General features: G+C 41.0%; 1 protein-coding gene across 1 annotated transcript in view; it reads left to right on the top strand.

The window, feature by feature from the left end:
- The window catches only part of CSMD1 (CUB and Sushi multiple domains 1), a gene marked incomplete at both ends in the record, with an annotated part of 1592168 nt that overhangs the window by 1517201 nt on the left and 52184 nt on the right, over positions 1-22783 (top strand). Inside the window, 2 exons of the mRNA XM_080710482.1 lie at positions 5671-5865; positions 12589-12762. Of these exons, the coding sequence (XP_080566608.1) occupies positions 5671-5865; positions 12589-12762 (369 nt within the window). The remainder of the gene's footprint in view (positions 1-5670; positions 5866-12588; positions 12763-22783) is intronic.

Below are 22783 nucleotides of genomic sequence, written 5' to 3'. Positions count from 1 at the left end.
CCTGCCTTTGCTGCAAGATCACTTGGGGGAGGGAGGGACCTGACTTATCAGGAAGGTTCTCTAGTCCTGCTCTCCATATCTCACACTAATTTCATATATAGAGAGAAGCAATTAGCTTCATCTTACACTTTGTGAATGCATAGCTAGAAGGTGACTCTTAGCAGGAACCTATATAAAAGATTTGTCTAAGGTTGAAGCCACTTTGGAAAAATCAGTGAATCATGCTTTGGAAACTATTTTTAAGATTAATAACTGCGGTGGCTATATTTAAAACTAAATTAAGTTTTTGGGAGGCAAACACATTTTTCTGGTTCAGAAGTCACAAATCTAATATAAAAATCAATAGCTGATGGTATATAGAAATGTGAGATAACCTTCAGGTTTTAAGGCAATCCCCAAATCTCCATCAATTAAATCACTCTCTGGGATTCACGGCCTTCATATAATTTATGATGCTATTGGGGAGATAATACATAAGGAGAGGTCTTAGGCATCTAAAGTGCCTTTCTGAATCTGCATTTTAAAAATCTTCCAAAGTGCACGACAGGTCAGTTAGGATTCTTGGCTCTCATCAAGCTTTATAAACTTCACAGAAGGAATAGTGATGTGGTTAAAGATAGAATGGCCCCTTGAAGATCTCATCAGCTGGTGTCGATAGCTAATTAATGATTGAGGACTGCAAACCCAGCAGTGGATGAATCCACAGATTGATCTGGGTGGTCTCTGGTATCTGGTAGGCCCATAGTGTGACTGGAGGTGGATCCCTGGGGATGTAGCCTTGGAGATCATACTTGGTTCTTCCTCCTTCTTGACTCTCTTGCCTCTGGCTTCCATGATGTGAGGACCACAGCCCTCCTTCTGTCTGTGTTCTACCACCATGCCCTAAGATCCATGGTCCCCAGCCTCACATGGACTGAACACAAAACTGTAAGAAAATAAATCTTTTTTGTAAATTATATGGTCAGTCTTTTATACTATAGCTGCAAGAATGCTGAATGGAACATAAAGGCAGTAGTTTCAAAAATGAGGAGAAATATGGCCCTCTTGGGCCCTTTACAGGGTCTAAATTGGATGAGAAATCCTGGGGAGTGGGGCCACAGTGCCCCCCCAGTGTTCAGAATCCTTAAAGATTCCTCTGAAAAGCAGATCCCCTCTCCATGATCTTGGGGATTCTTCTTACAAGTTCACTTTAAATTTGCAAGAAATTGGATGGAAGTAAAAAATATTATGTTAATCGAGATTAGCCAGTCTCAGAAAGTGAAAGGCCAGATGTTTTCACTCATATGTGGAAGATAGAAATTGAAAACAAAGATTACTTCAGATAATAAGGGGAGATCCCAGGAGAATGGAAGAAGGCGACTTTGGGAAGAAGGGCAGGGGAAAGGGGTCTTAATAAAGTAAACAGTTTAAATAATGGTATGATCACATATGAAGTTTTTGATACCAGTTTCACTATTATTCACAGGGAAAGGAGGTAAATACCCCAAGTGCTCTGTGCATGAGTAGATCACTCTCAAGCTAATCACAATGTATAATTACAATGCACCGATTAAAAAATACTGTTACTTCATCACCCATTCTTCTTCTGAATAACCCATCTAGCAGTCGTTTGCTTAAGCTCTGAAGTTAAACAAAATAGCAAAATAAATTTTTGTCCATGAGAATCCTATGCTCTGGCCTCAGTCTTGCTGGCCAGTTGCTTTAAGCATTATTGAAGGTGGACAGGAGGAAGTGCATTCACACACCCTCTATATTCTGGTTTGCCCCAAAGAATGCTATATCTGCCTTGTACCTAGGCTAGAGCAGTCTTCTAGTTAGGTTACTAAATGTTCTAGCCCTCGCGTGTCCAGTGAGTGCAGAGTGCTGACCATTTGCTGGAAACTCTGTTTTGTGGAGAATAGAAAGAACAGTTACAAGCTGATTCAATTACTTACCCCAACGGCATCTCATCATAATTTTACAAATTCAACTAAATGTTATTAAACTAAATTTGGTAATAAAAGTCACTTACCCACAATGAATTTGATAGAGAAAAATTACTACTGAAAGAAAAAAATCAAAAGGCAGTTTTATTCAGCACTTAGGTGCTGATTTGAGGATCACAAAAGTTCTTTGACTACTGTCTATATAAGACAGAATGGGAAAAGTTTTTATTAATGGCGATAATGTGGTAGTCATAGTCTGCATGCCTTAAAATAGCAGCTAGCCTCCCAGCTTAGCCACTACCTGAATCAGTTGGCAATAAACCAGATTCCTTCTTGAAGAAGTTGAAAGCCAGTATTCTCCAAGTCAAATGCTAAGTACAATGTTTGTACCTGAAATAATCACACTTGAGAGAAAATATGTCTTTTGTCCACAGAAACTATCTCTTGTCTTTACTTTGATCTGATCTGATTTGAGAGATTTAATTTAAAGACTTTTAGTGCAAAACTATGTCAACTATGCTAGAGAGTGAATGGCATTTACTATGTCAAATACTTTGGACAGGTTTAACACAAATGTCCTCTTGGATTTGTTGAAATAGAACAGGATTCCATAATAGCTCTTTTCCTTAAAGTGAAAGATGTATTTCCCTAAATTATAAAAAGTAAAGACTGGCAGGTTGAACTCTCTTTGTGAAGCTATAGGAACCTTCTGCTTTTGAAAAACAGCAGACTCCTCTGGTCCATCGTCATCTCCCTTGCTTCCAGTTGCCGTGGGTCGACCTCGCCCCACATATTAGTATTTGCCTTTAGTCTTTCTAGAGAGACTCCACATTAACAACACTTATTGTTATAGTAGTTTCATTTTACTATTAGTTATCATTCATCTCTTGTTGTGCCAAGTTTATAATTTAAATTTTACTGTAGGACATTCCGGGTTCAATATTTAATATTCTCTGAGGTTTCAGCCATCCACAGGGATCTTGGAAAATGTCCTCTGTAGATGAAATGGGACCACTTTATTTTCAGTTTCCCTGTATCTGATTTTCTTTTCTCAGTTCCTTTTTGTTTTTTAAAATCGATATGATTTTGGCATGTTATCTATTTATTTATTTACTTACTTTATTTTAGAGAACTGAGAAATGAACCCAGGAACATTCTACCTCTAAACTATACCTTGAGCCCTATTTTAATTTTTATTTGGAAACAGGATCTTGCTAAGTTGCTGAGAACCTCACCAAGTTGCTAAGGCTGGTTTTGAACCTGTGATCCTTCTGTCTGAGCCTCTCAAGGACTGGAATTATAAGGGTGCACCACCATCCCTGGTGGCATGCTATTTTTCCAAGTGCATGCACATGCACAAACACACACACACACACACACACACCAATAAAAACAAATAAAAATAAATATTTGTGATCTGTACCTATTTAGTTACACTCTAAGAAAATTTTGGGAAAACACAGTACTTACATGGAAAGACCATACAGCCACAACCAAGCAGTTATTTTAGAATTAGACAATTGCAAAGCAAGTCAAATTCCACTTTCAAAACGAAAGAGGTAATCATGAAGAATTTGGAATTTACTTCTGTGGGTGGTATTAGATCAAAAAAACTTTTTATTCCATTTGTGTATACAAATATGAATCCTAGGCAGAGAGAAGATTTGTGGAAAATTGCTCAAATAATTGAAACCATCAAATGAATTCTGAAAGTACATATTTTGGCCAAGTGAAATGCATTTAACTTGAAATATGCAGTGAAATTCTAATTGAGTTACAGATTTATAAGGATAAAAGCTTCTCATATATATTGCAAATTTGCCTGAAATTCTAAAGTTATATTTTATAGATAAAGACATAAACATTAGCCGGGCATGATGGTGCACGCTTGTAATCCCCGCACTAGGAGGATCACACAGGTTCGAAGCTGGATGCACTGGCTTAAGAGACCCTGTTTCCAAATTAAAAAAAAAAAAAAATATATATATATATATATATATATATATATATATATAATAGGTCTGGAAATGTAGCCTGGAGGTAGAAGGGCTTCCAGAAACCCCAGTACTACCAAAAACAAAACAAACAGACATGAACATTAGGTAAAATATTTGCATACCCATATAAATTAAGAATAATTATTTTATCTAAAGTATTTCTAAAAGAAATACATCCAAGAACTCCTCTTAAATTAAATATTTTATCTCATTTTAATCTAATTGCTTTTACTATCGTAGCATTAGCATAATGGCTTATTTGCTCATAGTCTAGAGAATTGCCACAGGAGGACTGAATAGGATTTTTGTTGCACTTTGGACATGTCTGACTCATTAAAATGATCTTGAATGTAATTTAAATTTTAAATACTTATAATCATTCTAAAAAACAAAAATGAGAAGGAAAAACCTTTTTTCTTAGAAATGTTTCAGGCTCAAAGCCCGATCCGTTGCAGAGTGTGGTGGCACATACCTATACTTTCAGTACTTGGGAGACGGCGACTGCAGGACTGCGAGGTCCAGGCTAGCCTCACCAACTGAGACCGTCAGCAACTTAGGGAGACCCTGTATTAAGATAAATAAAGATGATAGTGTATCTCAGAGATAGAATGCTCCTAAGGGTGACCCCCAAACCAAAAATAGAAATAAAAGCATGATCAGTCTGTCAGTTCCATGAGCAGTGGACTGTGATGTGTGTCAGCTACGGAAGGATTATACTTACAGAAATGGTTCTGTTTTCTGACTTGTAAAGTTCACTTGGAATTGTATTTTGCTTTTCAGAAGAACATGTACTTAGAAGCACCTACATGTTTGTGTCTATTCTGGAATATCTATGATGCCCCGCTGCCCGCCCTGGCAGTGCAAGCCTGTTGATCCCCACACTGTGCCACAAGGACCTGCACCATGGTCCTCTGGCTGCAGCACTGCCCTCTCCTGGGCCTCATCCTAGGAGCATAGATGATCTCCTTCACCACATGGGACAGTTAGCAGTAGTAATACACTGTACCCAAGTATTTTTACCTGTTTATACAGCTAGGAATTTTTAAATTGTGTGTGTGTGTGTGTGTGTGTGTGTGTGTGTGTGTGTGTGTGTTCACAGAGAGTAAGCATGAGGACCTCTGGCTTTCTGAAAATTATTCTCCAAACTGGTTTTCAGTTATGTGATTACCATTCCAAATTTCTCCGAGGATACTAAAATAAATGTTATTTGTACGATCTCTTTTTTTTTTCCTTTTGTTTTTGCTGTACCAGGGATGGAAACCAGCGGCATTCTACCTCTGTGCTACACCCCAGCACTATTTTTTATTCTGTATTTTGAAACAGGTCTCAGTTAGTTGCAAAGGGCCTAAGGCCAGCTGAGGCTGTGCGCGAACCTGGATCCTCCTGTCTCAGCCTCCCAAATGCTGGGATTACAAGTATGTTCCACCACGCCCAGCTATTTTAGGATCTTTAACATATGCTTGGTGCATATTCACCTAATGTAGGCTTTTATCAACTGCAAATGACCCTGTGTATCTTTGAGTAAGTAATTTATCTGCCTTCCTTTGCACCAGTAATGAGAGTTGGACGCATTTTGCATACGGGTTTTTGCATGAGACTTGGGGACATAAAAAACTCCCTGAAATCACAGACGATGTGTTCCCCTAGCTCATTACAGGGAATCTCCTAAAGGAAGCTTTTGTGACTAGGCACAGGTGTGGTCCAACCCTCAAGGAAACAGTGCTGATGCCAGTGTGTTTCTTATACAGCGGTGCCCTGCCCGAGCATCGAAGGCCAGCTATCTGAACACGTGCTCTGGAGGCTGGTGTCAGGATCTCTGAATGAGTATGGCGCCCAGGTCCTGCTGAGCTGCAGCCCTGGATACTATTTAGAAGGCCAGCGGCTCCTCCAGTGCCATGCGAACGGAAGCTGGAGTGTGGGAGAAGAGAGACCCAGGTGTAAAGGTGAGTGAGGCGGGACTGCCCCCAGAAGACGCCGCCATCCTGAGCCCCTGGGCTTCGTGGCCCCCGTGGGGCACGGCCATCCGCCATGGACTAGAGCTGAGGAAAATGGGCATGTATGTTAATGCGGTACAGGTAGGCACATTTCTGCTGAGATAACTCTTGAATGTTCTGTTTCCTTTGCTAATGATCACATTTTGTAAACTTTACAACATTAAAATACTCAAACATTCCATATCAGCCCAAAGACAAATAAAAGCCCATGCTTACAGGATCATTATGCACTGGCCACACAGAAATTCTCAGGAGGATTTTTGGAAATATAATTTATGCTGAAGAGACCGAGTCTCCAACAAGGAACAGTCTCTCTGTCTTGAAAAGGAAGTTATTATTCTCTCAAGCATCATAAGATAAGCAACGAAGGCTTTGAGGGAATTTCATAATACATATGAATAAATAGGGAAATAAGACAATACTGGCATTGTCTTGAACACTGTTTGATCTGAGCATCTTTAATATACAATCTTTGGTTGATTGTTCAGAGGAAATTATCATGCATAGAACAAGTAGTTAGAATAGTGTGGAATTTATATAGTACACAGCTGAGTGAAAATAAACCTGAATCAAAAAGAAAAACAGACAAATGAATGGCTGCTTAGCCATCTTAGATAATAGCTTTAATTTGATTTCTAATAGACAAATGTTAATTAAACACGTACTGTGAGCTCTTCTCCAGGAGCATGGTTGGGTTAGGAAGGGCGCAGATGTCAGAGGCTGCAGAGCTCACTGTCACGGTAAAGGTCCCCCTTATCTGTAGGACAGCCCTGCCGAAGCCGGCTTCCTACACAGTCACCCATGGCTCTGTGTCCCTGCTTATGTGCTATTTGGATGAGTGGTGGACAATCAGTGAGTCTACTCTGTGACTCTGCCATGCAGTCAACGCCTCCTTCCCGACTCTGGCCAGTCACATGTGTCTTTCCAGCCTGGACAGTAGCTAGTGACATTGGAGCCAGGCACCAGGCTTCAAGGACAACTGTCAAGAGGAATTACGAGCATTGACAACCTGACAGTTCTAGGCTCCTGTAGCCAATAGGCTTTCTGCCACTTTCAAACCTGAAGTCAGGTCTTTGGGGCAGATAGTATCGCTTTGGTTGGAGTGTACTCAGGGTTCCTGGGCATACAGTGGCCCCCAAGTACAGCCTCCCCTGCCCTCTGGTGCCCACGACACACAGTGAACACGAGGTCCCCATTGGCTCAAGGGAGAGCCATGCCCGATGGTGTTTCCTCTGCCCCAGCCTCTTGTGGTAATGGCCATTCCACAAGACTCACACTTAAAACGCAGATCCTTCTCCTCAGGGACTCTTAAGAGGACCAGGTACTTTTAATCCTTGAACCAAACTCACTAGCCGCAGAGTGGCCATGGCTGGGTAAAAGGCAGAGCTGGGCTGGGCTGTCCAGGAGGACAATCCTGCCTGAAGTTCTGGCAGTCTACTTTGTATGGCTCTCGAGATGAGCACAGTCCAGGGTCAGAAGTCATGTACCCATTTAATTTTCTCAAGTATTAGCTATCCATTGACTCGTGATGCTTGATGTGGGCTATCCCATCGATTTTGTAATTTGTCTTTTTCATATTCATCATGGATACGTGACATTTTCTTAAACCAGAGGGATCTGACAGAAACTATTATTTGATTTATCTTTGTTCTTTAATGTCTGTACTTCTGATGGTCACAACTTGATGAGAAGTCCCTTTTACAAGGCTTCATCATTTTGTCCCTCTGACTTCTTTGATATCTGTGTCTTCTCAAATGACAATGTGTTTTGAATGAATCCTGAGTGTCCCATGTCAAAATGAGGAGTTAGTGGCTCTGAGGAGGCCTGGTGCAGAATTCCTACAGAACCTCATGCGTGGAAGGAGAAGAAAGATGCTGTGCAGGGTCCAGGGCTGGGGAAAGGGATAGGAGCTTGTTACTGCTCTCCTGACCCATCGAAACCTACCTACATATCTTCCTTCCTTTCTTTTTTCCTTCCTTTTTTCTTTCCTTCCATCTTCTCTCCCTCCCTTCCTCCCTCTCTCCCTTTCTTCTAGGAATCAAATCTGGGCCTAACACATCGTAAACAAGAGCTCTACCACTGAGGCATAGCCTTAACCCACTTCTGTTTCCTTTCGCTAAAAGGATTATTATTGACATAGTAAATTTATTTTTATTCAAATGTCTTTCTTCACTTATTCTAACAAAAGAAACTGTCAAAGTTTTCTTCACCTTTTTATAAATAGGTGTGTCACCGTAGATATTGCAATGCTCAACATTATGTCAAATTGTACTGCTGTCTAAAATTTTAGAAACCATTATCACCCACTCCCCACTCAGGATCACCAAGAGCAGCATTTTGCTGACACCATGCTCTCAGGTATAGACACCTGGCCCCCATCAAATTACTGACATGACAGCCCACTGCTCCTGAGGCCACCAGCTCTAGGTTGGAGCACTTCACCTCAGTAAGGCCTTCTTTTAGCTTACATCTAGCTGTCTCTCGTAGTTCTAGCCCTCTAGGTATCACAAAGGAATCCACAACTCTCAGCATGCTTCTTGTGTGTGGATACACCATCCTGAGGCCTCTGAGTGGTTCCTAGAGTGGAGCCCTTCCCGGGGAGGAAGGCAGAGAGGGCTTGTGGCTGTAGTCACTGTGACAAGGTGCAGGAGGAAGGTTTCTGTGCCCTTCAGTGAGCCTCTTTCATGTGCAGAGATTTGCCTCATGAGTTGAGAGGGGGAAGTTCAGACTGTGAGTGTAAATACATGTTCAATAGGAGGAAAAAAGCAAACTTAATTAATTCATTTTGGGAAACTCGAAGGGAAAGGAATAACAAAAAAAATTAAGGCTTACTCCATGATGCTTGACAAAGGTTATTTGTCGTGGAGAGGGGCTTCTCCTTTCCAACTGGGCTGAGCTGTTCCAAATCATTCCTGCTGGCATCTTTGTTAATGAGTTGGATTTTGTATCAAAGGGAACTCTAGGTTTGAAATTCTATTATACAGCTGCTAAAAACTTCACATGTTATTACACATGTTCTCTACAACCAAGTACACCTTATTAGAGCACAAACGTAGAATAGTTTTATCCATAGGATATTTTAACAAGAACTGGAAGAATAAAAACAGATGGAAAATAAATAAACAAATAAAATGGAATTGGGAGTATGCTACATGTACAGATAAAAAAAACAGTCTCAAGAATGTCTTGAGCTGGGCCTGGTAGCACACGCTTGCAATCCCCACGCTTGGGAGGCGGAGACAGGAGGACCTCACAGGTTTGAAGCCAGCCTGTTTCCAAATAAAAATATAAAAAATAGGTGTCTGGGAGTGTATCCCAGAGGTAGAAAGGTTTCCAGGAACCCCAGTACCACCAAAAATAAATAAATAAATAATAAAATGTCGTGTTAATTGAGGGGGAAGCAAGTATAGAACTATGCACAGTATGTTGCCATTCATTTTTAAATCATATGTCTATCTCAATGTTCCCACTGCTATAATCCAAAGCAACCGACCACACAAATAAAGAAGATTTCTTTGCTCATGTTTCCGGAGCTCAGGGCATGGTGGGGTGGTAAGCAGAGAGAGAGAGAGTGACAAGGCAGAGACAGACGAAGACAGCTGTGCTTGCACACCACGGTGGCCATAAGCAAAAGATCCAGCAAGCAAGAGGATTCAAAGACACAAGCAGTCTCTCAGCCACACCCCTACAGACCCACGTTCTTCATCACTACTCATATAAATCATGAGATTACAACCCTCATGACTCACTTTGAACACCAATTTATGGACTCTTTAGGGGACATTCTACCTCTAACTATAACAAAGTCCTATCTGTGTATAGACATCTTCAAAGGATAGCCAAAAAACTGAAATCAGGAAGATGTAGCTGAGTTTACTCTCCATGACAACTTAAAATAATCTATATTCAAATTTAAAAAAAGATTAGAAATGGATGGAGAAGTAGAGAGGAAACCTCAGTGAGTCTAGCATGAAAAGTGTGTGGAGGCTGTGCAAAACACACTCCAGCCTCACGGTGAGTTCACACATTCTTGGCAAGCACAGAAATTTCAAAACACAATCCAATTACTTAACTGGCTACAAGTGGATTGTTAAATATCATAGTTCAAGGTAAAGTTCTCACTGTGTTTGAAAAAAGGCTTAGAGAAAAGTTCATAACAAATTGTAAAAATCTAAATCCTACTTGAATTCATTGACATTTGGTACGGCAAACATGCTAGCATATCACTTAAGGCACAGTCTATGGCCCTGAGGGTTTAGCAACTCAAGACTCAGTGACAGGTGCTGTCTACCAAGGTATCTTCCAATTGAACCCTCAAATTTCTGGAGAACAATGTCCTGTTGGTCACACACAGCCTGGCTGTCTGTCTGTCTACTAGAAAAGGTGACTTAGATGTTTTTATTTAATTTTTATTTTTTATAAGTGGAATATATTGAGAGTGGTGTACATTTACATTGTGCTTCATGCCCTTCCCCCTTTCTCCATCCCCCATAGAGACTGTCCAGGTTAACCATGCTGTGTTTATGCTCTTACACATATTTGTATGTAGCTCCTCCATTGAACAATCTCAGCTTTCTTCCTCTCCTATCCTTCCATTCAAGCTTTGCTGAGATTTCCCCTCCATCATCTGGAGTCCCTCTGGTATTACCACTACCCCCTAGCTTGGGCATATTAGAGAAAACACATGTCCCTTCTCTTTCTGTGCTTGATTAATCTCACTTAACACAATGTTCTCTAGTTCCTTCCATCTTCTTGCAAATGCTATTATTTTATTTTTCTTTATAGCTGAATATAATTTCATTGTGTGTATTTCCCATAATTTTGCAATCCACTCATCTGTTGATGGGGATCTAGGTTGGTTCCATATTTTAGCTATTGCAAACTGTGCTGCTATGAACATGGGTATGCATATGTTAACGTAGTTCTCTGATTTCAACCCCTTTGGAAAGATACCCAGGAGTGATATAGCCAGATCAAATGGTGGATCTATTCCCAGTTTTCTTAGGAATCTCCATACTGATCTCCATAGTGGCTGAACTACTTTGCACTCCCACCAACAGTGTAAAGGAGTTCCTCTTTCCCCACATCCTCCCCAGCAATTATTGTTGTTTGATTTCTTTATGTTTGCCACTCTGATTGGGGTTAGATGGAATCTCAGCGTAGGGTGACTTACATCTTGGAGTAAAAGTAAATTGATGAAAAAGTTGAGCCTTAATACTAAGTACACAATGTTTTTCTTTACTGAATTAATCAAAAGGTTTTCACACTTTTTCTTTAATGCCACTATAGTTAACTAATCCTGGCTGATCCCGATCATGTTCCTGCCATAGCTTTGCACACTTACATCATTCTTGTCTTTGGGTCTATTGCACAACTTTGCATGGCAGGTACTATTGCAACCCTATCCAGGCAGAGACTGCTAGCGAGTAGGCCAGTCTCACTAGCCAATTCTCGGCAGCTCTGGTGGTGGCCTTCTGTGCTAGGAATGTTTTCCACCACCATATTTTCATCTCTCCTCAGTGTACTAAGAATGCGGACGCAGTATGTCTTGCCAGAGTGACTCTGCACATGTTATAACTCATTCTCTGCTCTGGACACTTCTCCTGGAATGTTGGGTTTCTTTCTTTACTGGTTTAAAAGGCATGGGTGTACCAGAGTAGTGGTGTCTGCAATCCCCATACTTGAACGACTAAGACATGAGGATTGTAGGTCTAAGACCACCCTCAACAAAGAGTGAACCTATCAGCAAAAGAGCAAGAACCTGTTTCAAAACAGAAAAAAATGAAAAGATCTAGGAATATAGCTCCGATGTAAAGTGTCCTTTCGATAAGAGCTCAACCCTAGAACCACAAAAAAAGAGAGCCATGGCTGCTTTGATGCACATGTGGCCTTGAGAATTGTGACTTCCTTCTTCTCTTGATGTCTGAGGTTTCTGTGCTCAAATATATAGATATTTCAAGTGCAGAGACACGTGGGGAACTGATGGCTTTCAGTGCAGTGCCATTAATTTGTTTCCAAACTGGAGAGTGTTAGTAAGCACAATAGACACACTTGATCTCTATGGTGGGGCCATAAAATAAAATCACGGGTAGATTTTGTAGAGTATGTTCTTAAATATTTTCTGGAAGGCTCCACATGCCCTGTACAGGCAGCATTCATGTGAAGCTCATGATCCAACAGTCTCTACAACATGCTCACATTATTGTTGAAGTGTTATGTTTTAGGATCACAATACTTCGCCTTAGCCGATTGACTCTAGTAAAGACAGTTCACATTCCAGAACTCCTGATAGGCTTGTGTGGATTTCTCCCATGATTAATTCTCTACTATGATCAATAGGGACAGAATGGTGGTTTATTCGCCCTTTTTTGACAGATACTCTTATGGGCAAATATGTTCACAGACTGTAATTTTGAATAAAGGTTTAACTACCTCTGAGGATGAACATAAAAAAATAGTAAAGAGTGATTGCAGGAATTTAGAATATTTTTGTATCCCTTCTAAACTCTTAAGTTTTCATTTCAATGATGAAAAAGAGAAAAATTCTTCCAAGTGATGACCTGACCCATGTTTGTAAGAAAAAAAATGACATTCCTGATTTTTGTTGATTTTTAAGCAAAAGAGTAGCATAAAGGCCTGAAGAAGTATCCACTTGTTTCTTTTCCCTTACAGTTATCTCGTGTGGAAGTCTGTCCTTTCCCCCAAATGGCAACAAGATCGGGACACTGACCGTGTACGGAGCCACAGCCATCTTCACCTGCAACACTGGCTACACGCTCGTCGGCTCCCATGTCAGGGAGTGCCTGGCCAACGGCCTCTGGAGTGGCTCTGAGACCCGGTGTCTGGGTGAGTCCGTGTTCTCCTATTGCTAATTCAATAATCTCCAGAGTGGATTGTGCAGTGACACCTTGGGCTTCCTGCTGTAGATGCTCTGACCACCTCTAAGTCCCACCGGCTTCCCATACCTCACGCTTTGGCTCAGTTTCATGGAACTTCCAGAGCTTTTAATTTAAAACGTTATCTTTAAGATAAAAGATGGTCATATGTTGTTTTCTGTGTCATGAAGACTATTTTACAAAAGGCTCAGAATTACACTCAAAAATCATCCTGAGCTGGCATGGTGGTACATGCTTGTAATCCCAGCATTTGGGAGGCTGTGGCAGCAGGATCTTGGTTCGAGGCCAGCCTCAGCTACTTAGTGAGGTCCTTTGCAACTCAGTGAGACCCTGCCTCAAAATAAAGAATAAAGAATAGGGCTGGGGGTGTAGCTTGGGGATAGAATGCCCCTTGGTTTCATCCATAGTACCACACACTCAAAAGTCATCTTGATTTTAAGATATACAAGCACACATTCAAACAAAAGTATACATCTTTTTAAAAAATTTAAGAATTCTGTGAATCAATTAAAGTGACATTAATTTGAATCAGTCTAAGCACAGTGAATTTTTTAAAATGGAATATGTCTGCAATAATCTGTTCTTTTGAAAAAGGTTAAAATATTCTCCATAGTAACTGAGAATGGGTTGATGATGCCCGTGCTAGAAAATGTTCTGAATCCATGTGTGGAATTGTTGAGTAAGCAGTTGAAAGACCAGCAGTTTCTCAAGTCATCCCAATCTAAGTCAGGGTCACTTATAAAACACCTGGATGCCATTTGTCTCTTTGAGCCTGCTCTATGATCTGCAAGAGTTTTCTGATCACAAAAAGCCATGGATGCTGGAAGGTTTTAGCTTCACATCAACATGGGCAAGAATCACATCAGGAATGGAGCCTGGACTGAGAACTCGAAATAATGATATGTGTTCTTCTTTTGAAATGGGATAATCAGAAGAGAGAGGATGAGAGGAGAGCATTCGCCACAGGGGAAATTTGCACTAGGAATCAGTCATCCATGAAATGATCCCTTTTTATTATAAAGTATAATTACTGCGGTACTCTATGAATACAGCCTGATTTCTCTTCCTGTGTGAACAATGCATTTTCTCTATTTAGTGTTTTATAAATTAGCAATATGTATATATACTATAATTTTTATATCTGGTGTCTTGGGTGAAGTCTTATGGTGTTCAGTAGACTGAGATTTCCTTGGAGTGAGTGGCACTTCATGTGGACTCACGAGAGACTTGGAGATTCTCTGCTTTCTGAAACTTTCTTATGAAGTCACTGACAAGGGGCACTGTCCTGTAGGCAGCTGTGTTTGGAGCAGGTCTTCTCTGTTGGCTCAGTGCAGTGTGCCCATAAGGAGCGCAGTGGGTGAGCCAAAGCGCTTCCATCGCTGGCAGCAATCATAAGGAAAACATCAGTACCCTCTGTAGTGGTAACTAGATGGTCACAATGAGAAAATTACTTTTAATTTTAATTTAATTGGAGGTAGTGGGTAAGGCTTTTCTTTTTTCCTTATTTAATTCAGACAACGATCGGTGTAATTAGCTGACTTAAAGTCTAAAACAATAAAACCACACCTCCTCAAAACAAAAGTGCAACCCCCAAAACTACGATTTGGAAAAACCAGTGACCTGAGGCGAAAGACAAGGAAAATTAACTCAAGCAGCAGAGAGAGATGCTCCAGATGGGCCATGAGAAACTCAATTTTTAAGCACAGCTGCCACACCTCGACCCGCTTAAATGAAGGAAACACCACCTTAGAACTTGTTCAAGAGAAGGCAGTGCCATCCCAGGACCTGCTCAAGAGGAGGAAAAGGAATCTGAACTATAGTGTCTTGAAGGACAAACCTCCCATGAGCTGGGGACAATGAAAATGGGAAGGCCTTAGGAATGCCGCTGTATCTATTGTGTTCGAAGAAAGATCCGAGTCCACTCACTGGAGTTGGTGTTAAAATAATGAACTGGGAAACAAAGCAGGATTGCCGAGATCCCTTCAGCTCAGTCTTCACTGGCAGGACAGAGATTAGGATGTGTCTCTATATCAGAGGCTGGAGTTGTTAAAAATGAACCTGTTTCCAAGGAAGTTGAGTCTCTTGCCCAGGAGAATCCCCCCTGGACAAGCGGAGGGGAGTCAAGATATTACATGCCATTCACAGTTTTCCCCTTGGACATCAGGGGCTGGAAGTATTCTAGAGTAAGACCAACATCTACTGTGACTTTTTTTTTTTACACACAAAGAAGTCAGTTGTCAAAGATTATGTCTTATTTTGATGATGAAAAGAGCAGATATATGCAAACATATTCCTTTTAGTAGCTGATGATGTGTGCTCATGAAGAGCTAATAACGTTCACAAGAAAACACAAGAGTCTTTTTACATGTTGCTTGTTTGATATCATTATGAGACAGGTGCTTAGAAACAGTCTTTGTAAATGGTACTTCTGAACCCAAAGCTTTTCCTCAGATCTTTCATTAGGGCATTAATACTAATACTGGTTGAAAGAGAGAAAATAATGCGGATGACATATTCAGGGATTCTTCTGCCTTAGTAATAACTAAATACAGAAAGAGATAATACAAACTAATGTGAAAAGGCAAAAATAAAATAACTTCATGATGAGGAGAAAATTATTGAATCATAGCATAAAAGCCAACGACCTGAGTGCTTTGGGTAGGATAAGGCTCCTGCGGCAGACGGCTTGCTCTGGCACGTGGTCGTGTTTGCAAGGCTCTCCAGGGCATGCGTCCTGTTCTCTGTTGCCTTGGTATCCCATGCCATCATCTGTGTGCTGTGATATTCTGTCCTGTTCTTTGTGTGCCATGGTCTTCCATCCCGTTCTCTGTGTGCTCTGGGTGGATGGGTAGGTACTGTGGGTACCGTGAACACTGGGCTGAGATCTACAGCCCACTCCGGGCTCAATGAGTGGCAAAAATAAATTAATTAAATACTGTTCTCAAGACCAAGACTGGGGGTGGAGCTAATGTTTGTGACACTTTTTTTTTCAGTTTGTAAATTGCAGTTTCTGTGTACAGGAAAATTCAACCCAAGAAGTGCCCCTCCTTACTTACAAATATACTTAACCTAGTGGATGTGACCAGTAGACTTTTTGAAGAAGGCAGTTGCCCACCTGGTGCTCTGAGGGGCTTCGTATGCCCCGAGCTGTACTGAGTCAGTGACCATGTGCTTCCCAGAATGATGCTCCATTTTGATGGGGCACTTTCTAGGACTGGGGTGGGGGGGTCTTGTTATTTTCTCTTAGGGCTTTCAGTAGAAATGCTTCTTTCTGTGATGGTGCTTTGATTTATAGTTGAAGATGAACCGTATTTCTGGTACTCTACTTATACCCTGATTCCCAATAGGAATGGATATCCCAGATACTTGGTCTTTTCATAGACATGGCTCAGCCATGTCATATGTCATATGGATGTATTGTGCTGTCCTGGAATGAGCCTTGTGGATGTTAGCTGTAGGGAGCTATATTTAAGAAGAGAAAGATCATTTTCTTTGCCTCACATGCAAGTATTGGATCTGTGCTGTGTTGGAGGTTTCTCAGCCTAAATCTTTTTCCCCAGAACCTTTGACAGAAGACAGAATATCTTTGTAAACAGCACCATAGATATGTTTAAGACAGAGGAAGACACGTGCGCATCAGAGTTTATTTTTCTGAGACTGTTCCTCCATGTTGTTGTGAGCCCTGCCTTACGATGGGCGTCCCCCTCAAGGACTCCTTCCAGTCCACCATTTGTGCTGTATAAAGCCACAGGTCTCTGCAGGCTGAGAACTGGCTCTGAGAAGTTGACCCCTAATCCATCAGGGAAGTGGTATAGCCCCCATGCTCCCTAAGTATTTTCTTACATTTGTCTTCTCTGTGGAAATTCGCCTTGAACCCAACAGCGAACACAGAACTGGAAGGAGGGGTGATTTGTAATCTAGGTTCCCTGTTGTAAAAGTCGACATTAATCTTTTAATAACATTATAGCATTTAGATTTCCCAACACATAATGACCTGTCATCTCTCCTACTGTGTTACCGCCTTAAACTGTGGTATCCAAGATGTCTCTTACAGATATCTTTCCCACATGAAGAACATTATCACTTAATCGTGTTGTCATTGCATTAAGTAAGTTTGCATATCCTGCAATAAAATGACCACAAAGTGATGAATTTTATCCTAAGTATAAGATATGGTGATATTCATGTGACTAAAATAGCTAGATGACATGATTCAAAGTAGTATTTAGAACATGTGTTTCATTGTTCTTAGATCATAAAATTAGAATGTATTCTTCGAATGCCTGTATTTTTAGAGGTCCATGTAAAATGGTTTTAATAACCAATAATAATAATGCATATATTGTGACAAAAAGATGAGATTAGAGTTAGAGCATAGAGATTAATTCTCCATTCCTCATTGGTGTTTGCTATATAATCTTAAGTATAAAACGTGTGATGTATGTTAGGGAAAGTAAAATATCCAGATACACCCAAAGCCAATCCTTATATTTTATATATGTATGATTTCTGAACAGAGCATAAGAATAGGAACATTTCCAACTATGGCTGTTTTTTTATATTTCTGAGTATTATCTAATAATATGATTTTAGTTCCTCAAGAACTATTGAATAATAAGTAGATGCTAATGAGAAAAAAACTGCCTTTTATGGAATCTGTCCTCTAAGTAATAAATGGGGTCAAGACCAAATCCCTTTAGTAGAAGGTTGTTAGCATTGTATGTCGAAGGGAAGTAAAAACAAAGTATTTCAGAAGTCCAGCTCGGGGTAGAAGAGACTGAAAGACCACCAGGACAGATGTACACAAAACCACTTGGGTTTCAGGCAGAGCTTCACCACAAAGCAGTGGAGTGCAGCAGTTTCAGAAGCCGCTATCTAGACATAGCACCAGTGCTCAGAAGCAGGGATGCTCAGTATGTGGGAAGTCTGCTTTGCCTGGGCAAAACTTTTCGTAGCCAGGTGGTCAGGTGAGCCTGGGCAGACACAGATGCAGAATCGCAGAGAACTCACGTAAAATTGAAGACGCCTGTGGCAGGCCAGATGCTGGCTCAGTGGCGGTGGGGTGGGGTCAGGAACCAGCTCTTAGAAAGCAGGCCAACAGCGGCGACACGTTGGTAGGAGAAGCAGTCAGGCTACCTGCTGAATTTGAAGTAAAAAAAAAAGCAGCAACAATTATCTAAAAAGCCGGTATTGCCAGGCATGGGGGTGCATGCTTATAATCGCCAAGCTTGGGAGGCGGAGACAGGAGGATCGCAATGTTTGAAGCCAGCCTCGCTGGCTTAAGAGACCCTGAATCCAAATAAAAACATATAAAAAATAGGTCTGAGAGTATAGCCTGGAGGTAGAAGGGTTTCCAGAAACCACAGTACCACCAAAAATAAAGTAAATAAATAATAAATAAATAAATAAATAAATAAAAGCTGGGTATTTTAAATAGGAATTACTAAAAACAGATTTATCTAGTACAGAGAAAACCTAAACTGGGAAAATTTTTGTGTCTTGTATATAGGGGCAGCACTTGCTTTGGTGTGTCTCAGGGTCTAGAGTTGGACCGAGAGACATACCGACAGTGTCTAGGCAGACACCACTGGGAAGAAAATGCAGGCCAGTGGGCATTTTCTTTACACAGGAAAAGAGGTTAAACATGATGTGTTTGGGAACTACAGTAAAAGAGAAAGGAAAGACTTTTGAACACCTCAAAGACTGTCCAAAGGATGGTAATGCCTTGAAATTTTCTTCATATCAAATATGGCCCAAGATAATTGTTGTTCCAGAATGTGTTAGACGGAGACTTGATAAACATTCATTTTGTGGCAGAGGAATTGACTGCTTAGTTGATGCTGCTACTAACAGCGTGTGACATACAACAGCAAGCCCCATGGGTTCCCCATAGTCCCTAAGACACTGCACACTCCGTGACATCGGAAAACTGCTCGGCACTGCCTCTATAAATTACAGTCGGAGGGAAGAAAATCTCTATGAATATTCTGTGGTGAACCAGGCGTGGTGGCGCACACTTGTAATCCCAGCATTCAGGAGCCGGAGACCAGAGGATCGTGGTTCACAGACAGCCTCAGCTACTTAGCGACGAAATTCTCAACTCAGTGAGACCCTGTTTCAAAGTAAAGAATTAAAAAATAGGGCTGGGAGTGTAGCTCGGAGGTAGAATGGCTCTGGGTTCCATCCTCAGTATTTCAAAAAAAAAAAAACATTCTGTGATGAATCTTTAATATGTATAGTTCTGGAGATTTAAATATATTCTTGCATATATAATGCCAATAATAGTTTTTTCTGCATATTTGGGGATCTGATCCACCTGACATTTTATGACCCTCTATTAATACCTGAGGAGAGTCTATAAACTGGCTTTGGTATTCACTGTCCAAATAAGCCTGATTGGCCCAAATACTCACTGTCTAGGACAGAGGGCACCAAGCACACACATTTCCAATTCTGTAAACATGCAAGATATTTGTAACACTTACTGTTTTATTGTCAGAAAAAAGCACCAATACTCACAACGCCAATGCTGAGGTAGAAAAGTTGCTCTATAAAATTTCTAAAGATGGTTTCAGTTCTAATCCTCACACCAATATTCAGTATTTATTCTGATAGAAACTGGAACATTGCAAAGATGACCTTTAAGTAGGCAAGGCTAAGAGAAGGGATGATGTGTGTGGGGTGCCTGTGTGTGTGCGCTTGGAAGGATAGAGGGATCCTATTAAAAATATGATTTCCCACCTGAGGCTGTGAGTTCTGACCTATATATGGGAGAAATTTTATCCAACATTCCCATTTGTATAGTGAGTTTCTATGAAATGTGTAGGACCTTATTACGTTTTCCAATCATAGAACTCAGTTTTAAAAACTCCCACAGATGGATCCACACAGAATCATTCTGTGGTATCCATGGGGATTGGTTTCAGGGCCCCTGTAGACAATAAAACCCAAATTCATGAATTTTCAGGTCCTTCACATACAATGCATGATGTAGACACGTAACCTGTGCACAGTCTGGATTCTTGAAATCATCTTTAGATAACTTATAATACCTGACCCAATGTGATGCTAAGTAAATAGCTGTTATCCCGTGTAGTTTAAGGAATAATTCCAAAAGCCAATTTCTGAACATGTAGCTTCAACAAAGACCACCAAATGTTTTCTACATAAAATTGTGCTATGCATATTATTTACAAAATAACAAACGGAACACAGTTATCTCTGGAATATATTTTCCAGCCAAGGTTGGGTCAATCTGCAGTTGTGGAATGTGTGGATAAGAAGAGCCAACTACGCTTGCTGGAGACGGACCTGCTTTTCAGAGTCGGGGGAGTTCCGTTCATGTAGAGTGACGACATCTTAGTCCTCCTTTAGAACCAGCCACTGTCTCAGTCAGCAAACACTCACTGCAGCATGTCAGAGCAAGTGGCACAGCACAGCATGGAAAAATGCTGAAAGTCCTTCATGAACATGGCTCCATAGAACCACATCCTAGAAAGAATGTGTATAACCACCACCAAGGGTGCCCTAAAGAATCGCAGGACCACATTCACTAAGAACTGTTCTTCAGAATCTTTGCTCAACCAGAGAGATGCAAATAGAAGCAGGAAATGATTGTATAACTTACGTGAAAACACACAGGTAGAAGCCTGCTAGAAGCAAGGGCTCCCAGAGGCTGGCTTGGCGGAGATCCTGCATTGACTCCGTAAGCGCAGGAAGTGTCCCTCTCTGGTATAAGGGCTGAGCCCACGATGTAGGTGTGGATGGAGGAGCAGTTTCCTATGTCCACCTCACAGTGGCCTTTGGACTGAACCGGGCTCCCAGAGACACATGTCACTGGCTCTCCTGCGCTCTGCCCAGGGTGCAGGTAAACCTTGGCCCGTCAACAAAAGAGGCATCTCCTCCTGTTCATCTTGCTCATGATTTTCAAGCTTAGTTGATGGTGACTTTGCAGATTTTATTTCCTCTTAAATCTATTTTAGAGAAAAAAAAATGTTAAAGGAAATTATTTTGGGGGGAGGAGAGCATTCTAACCAGAATATAACAATAATTTAGAGTTTAAAATAGTAACTAGCTTTCATTTTCCATGGAAGAGAGTAAATTTAGACGTAAGTTATTTTTACAGTTTCCATAGAAGGGTCCGCTGTGTACCAAGGTACGGAACCTGGGTGTTGGGAAGTCTGATCCCTGTGGTCCTCTGTCACTTGCCATTTCTGCTGTAGCACACGTTAAACCTCAACTCTGCGATTTTACAGTGTTCCTGTTCAGAATTCAGTGAGACTCAGTTGCTCCTCTGGAATGATTTTTTTGTGTGTATATGAGTGTGTGTAATAGTGTGTAAAATAGTTATCTCAGCAGAATCACCAACTAATTACCTCCAGGGCATTGAATTCTCAATTCTTATTCTCTCAGTAAAAGTACTGGGAATTTTCTGAATTACCCTTTCCACCTGTCATACCTACCCATTCTCAGCAGGAGAGGAAATGGGAATTATAAAGTAAAGTTCTAGAAATAAAATAGTAATAGAATTGTTAATTCATGATTAACTAAAGGGACACACAGCAATTTTCTTAAGATCCACTAAATCTATACCTATCTGTATTTGTTAGTTGAAAAGCATAAGAAATGTTGAATTTTTAGCATCTATCCTAATTTCTCATTCCTCTGCTTATCGGCTTTTCTAGGATCATATTAGTGGCAGATGGATGGCTCTGTGGATAAGTCTGGTTGGGATAAAATGGGACACAGGCTTACCACTCTGAGATTTTATTTTCAAGATTTCATAGAACAGTTTCTTCCTGACACCTGTGGAACATGCTTGGTGGTCTTTGTTTAAGGTGTAAATTTAACAAGTAAACAAATAGATAAGCAAAATGCCATTGTGGTCTGGCATAGTGGTATAGGGTTTGTTGGATTATTAAATGACTACATTAGGTTAATTTTTTTTTTGGTGCTATGGATTGAGCACAGGGACATTTTACCTGAGAGCTACACCATCACCCCGATTTGGAAAAAGTGTCTTACTAAATTTCTCAGAGTCCCACTAAGTTGCCAAGGCTAGCATTGAACCTATGGTTTTCCTGTCTCAGCCTCCAGACTACTGGAATTATGGGTGTGTGCCATCATGCCTGTCTCCTTTTTTTTAAGTGCAGTTAATGGGTTTGTTTGATCTTGGCTGCTATTATACTTGGTGGAATTATAGCAACTAAATCTCCCTCGTGGTGAGAGAGCCACACAGTGGAATCTGCTCCATACAATGAAACTGTCCAGAAACTGGGCTGATGGAGACAGCTGCCCTCCTAGGGAACGTGTCACACAGTCATACTATAACAGACACTTTGAAGAATCGCTAGAATTTCTGATTCCATGACCAAAATGGCCTTTGATCCCTCTTCCTTTGGACCTGGCACTACCCCCTTCAGTCAGGGCGCCTGGGCCATGGTGTGGCTGCGGCAGTGGCCTCGCTCCTGTTCCTGTCCCACAAGGTCCCTACACCGTTGGGACTCGGCATGCTCTGTCTGCCTGCCTCTTGTCACTCCCTGTCATTTTCTCTGATTCTCCATTGAATTCCTAGTTTCATGCACATTGCTGGCCCATGGCAGATCACCATTGATCACAGTCACATAAATGAAAGTTAACTTAGGAGTTATCACATAGAGATGATGAGTTGGGAGTGACATAAAGAACATCACTGCCAAACTGTAAAGTTACTGAACTTGTATTCATAGCAGCAAGTACTTAACTAACAACGAATCAATTATAGACACTGGGCGGAGCTTGAGCACAGTTATACATCAGTGTGCTGAGAAAAAGAGGGAGGGAGGAAGGGGGAGGGAGGGAGGGAGAGAGAGAATATGAATGAACGAGAGAGATTTTTAAGATACCATGGTCTGACACAAACCAGGACTGCATTTAAGGCATTAAGGCCTTTGTTGATGTGTAGTACCGGTACTGGGGATTAAACCCAGGAA

The sequence above is a fragment of the Muscardinus avellanarius genome (genome assembly GCF_963383645.1).
Source record: "Muscardinus avellanarius genome assembly, chromosome: 14".
Taxonomy (NCBI): domain Eukaryota; kingdom Metazoa; phylum Chordata; class Mammalia; order Rodentia; family Gliridae; genus Muscardinus; species Muscardinus avellanarius.
Note: the sequence above shows the minus strand (reverse complement) of the source record. Positions and strands in the feature narration are given on the sequence as shown.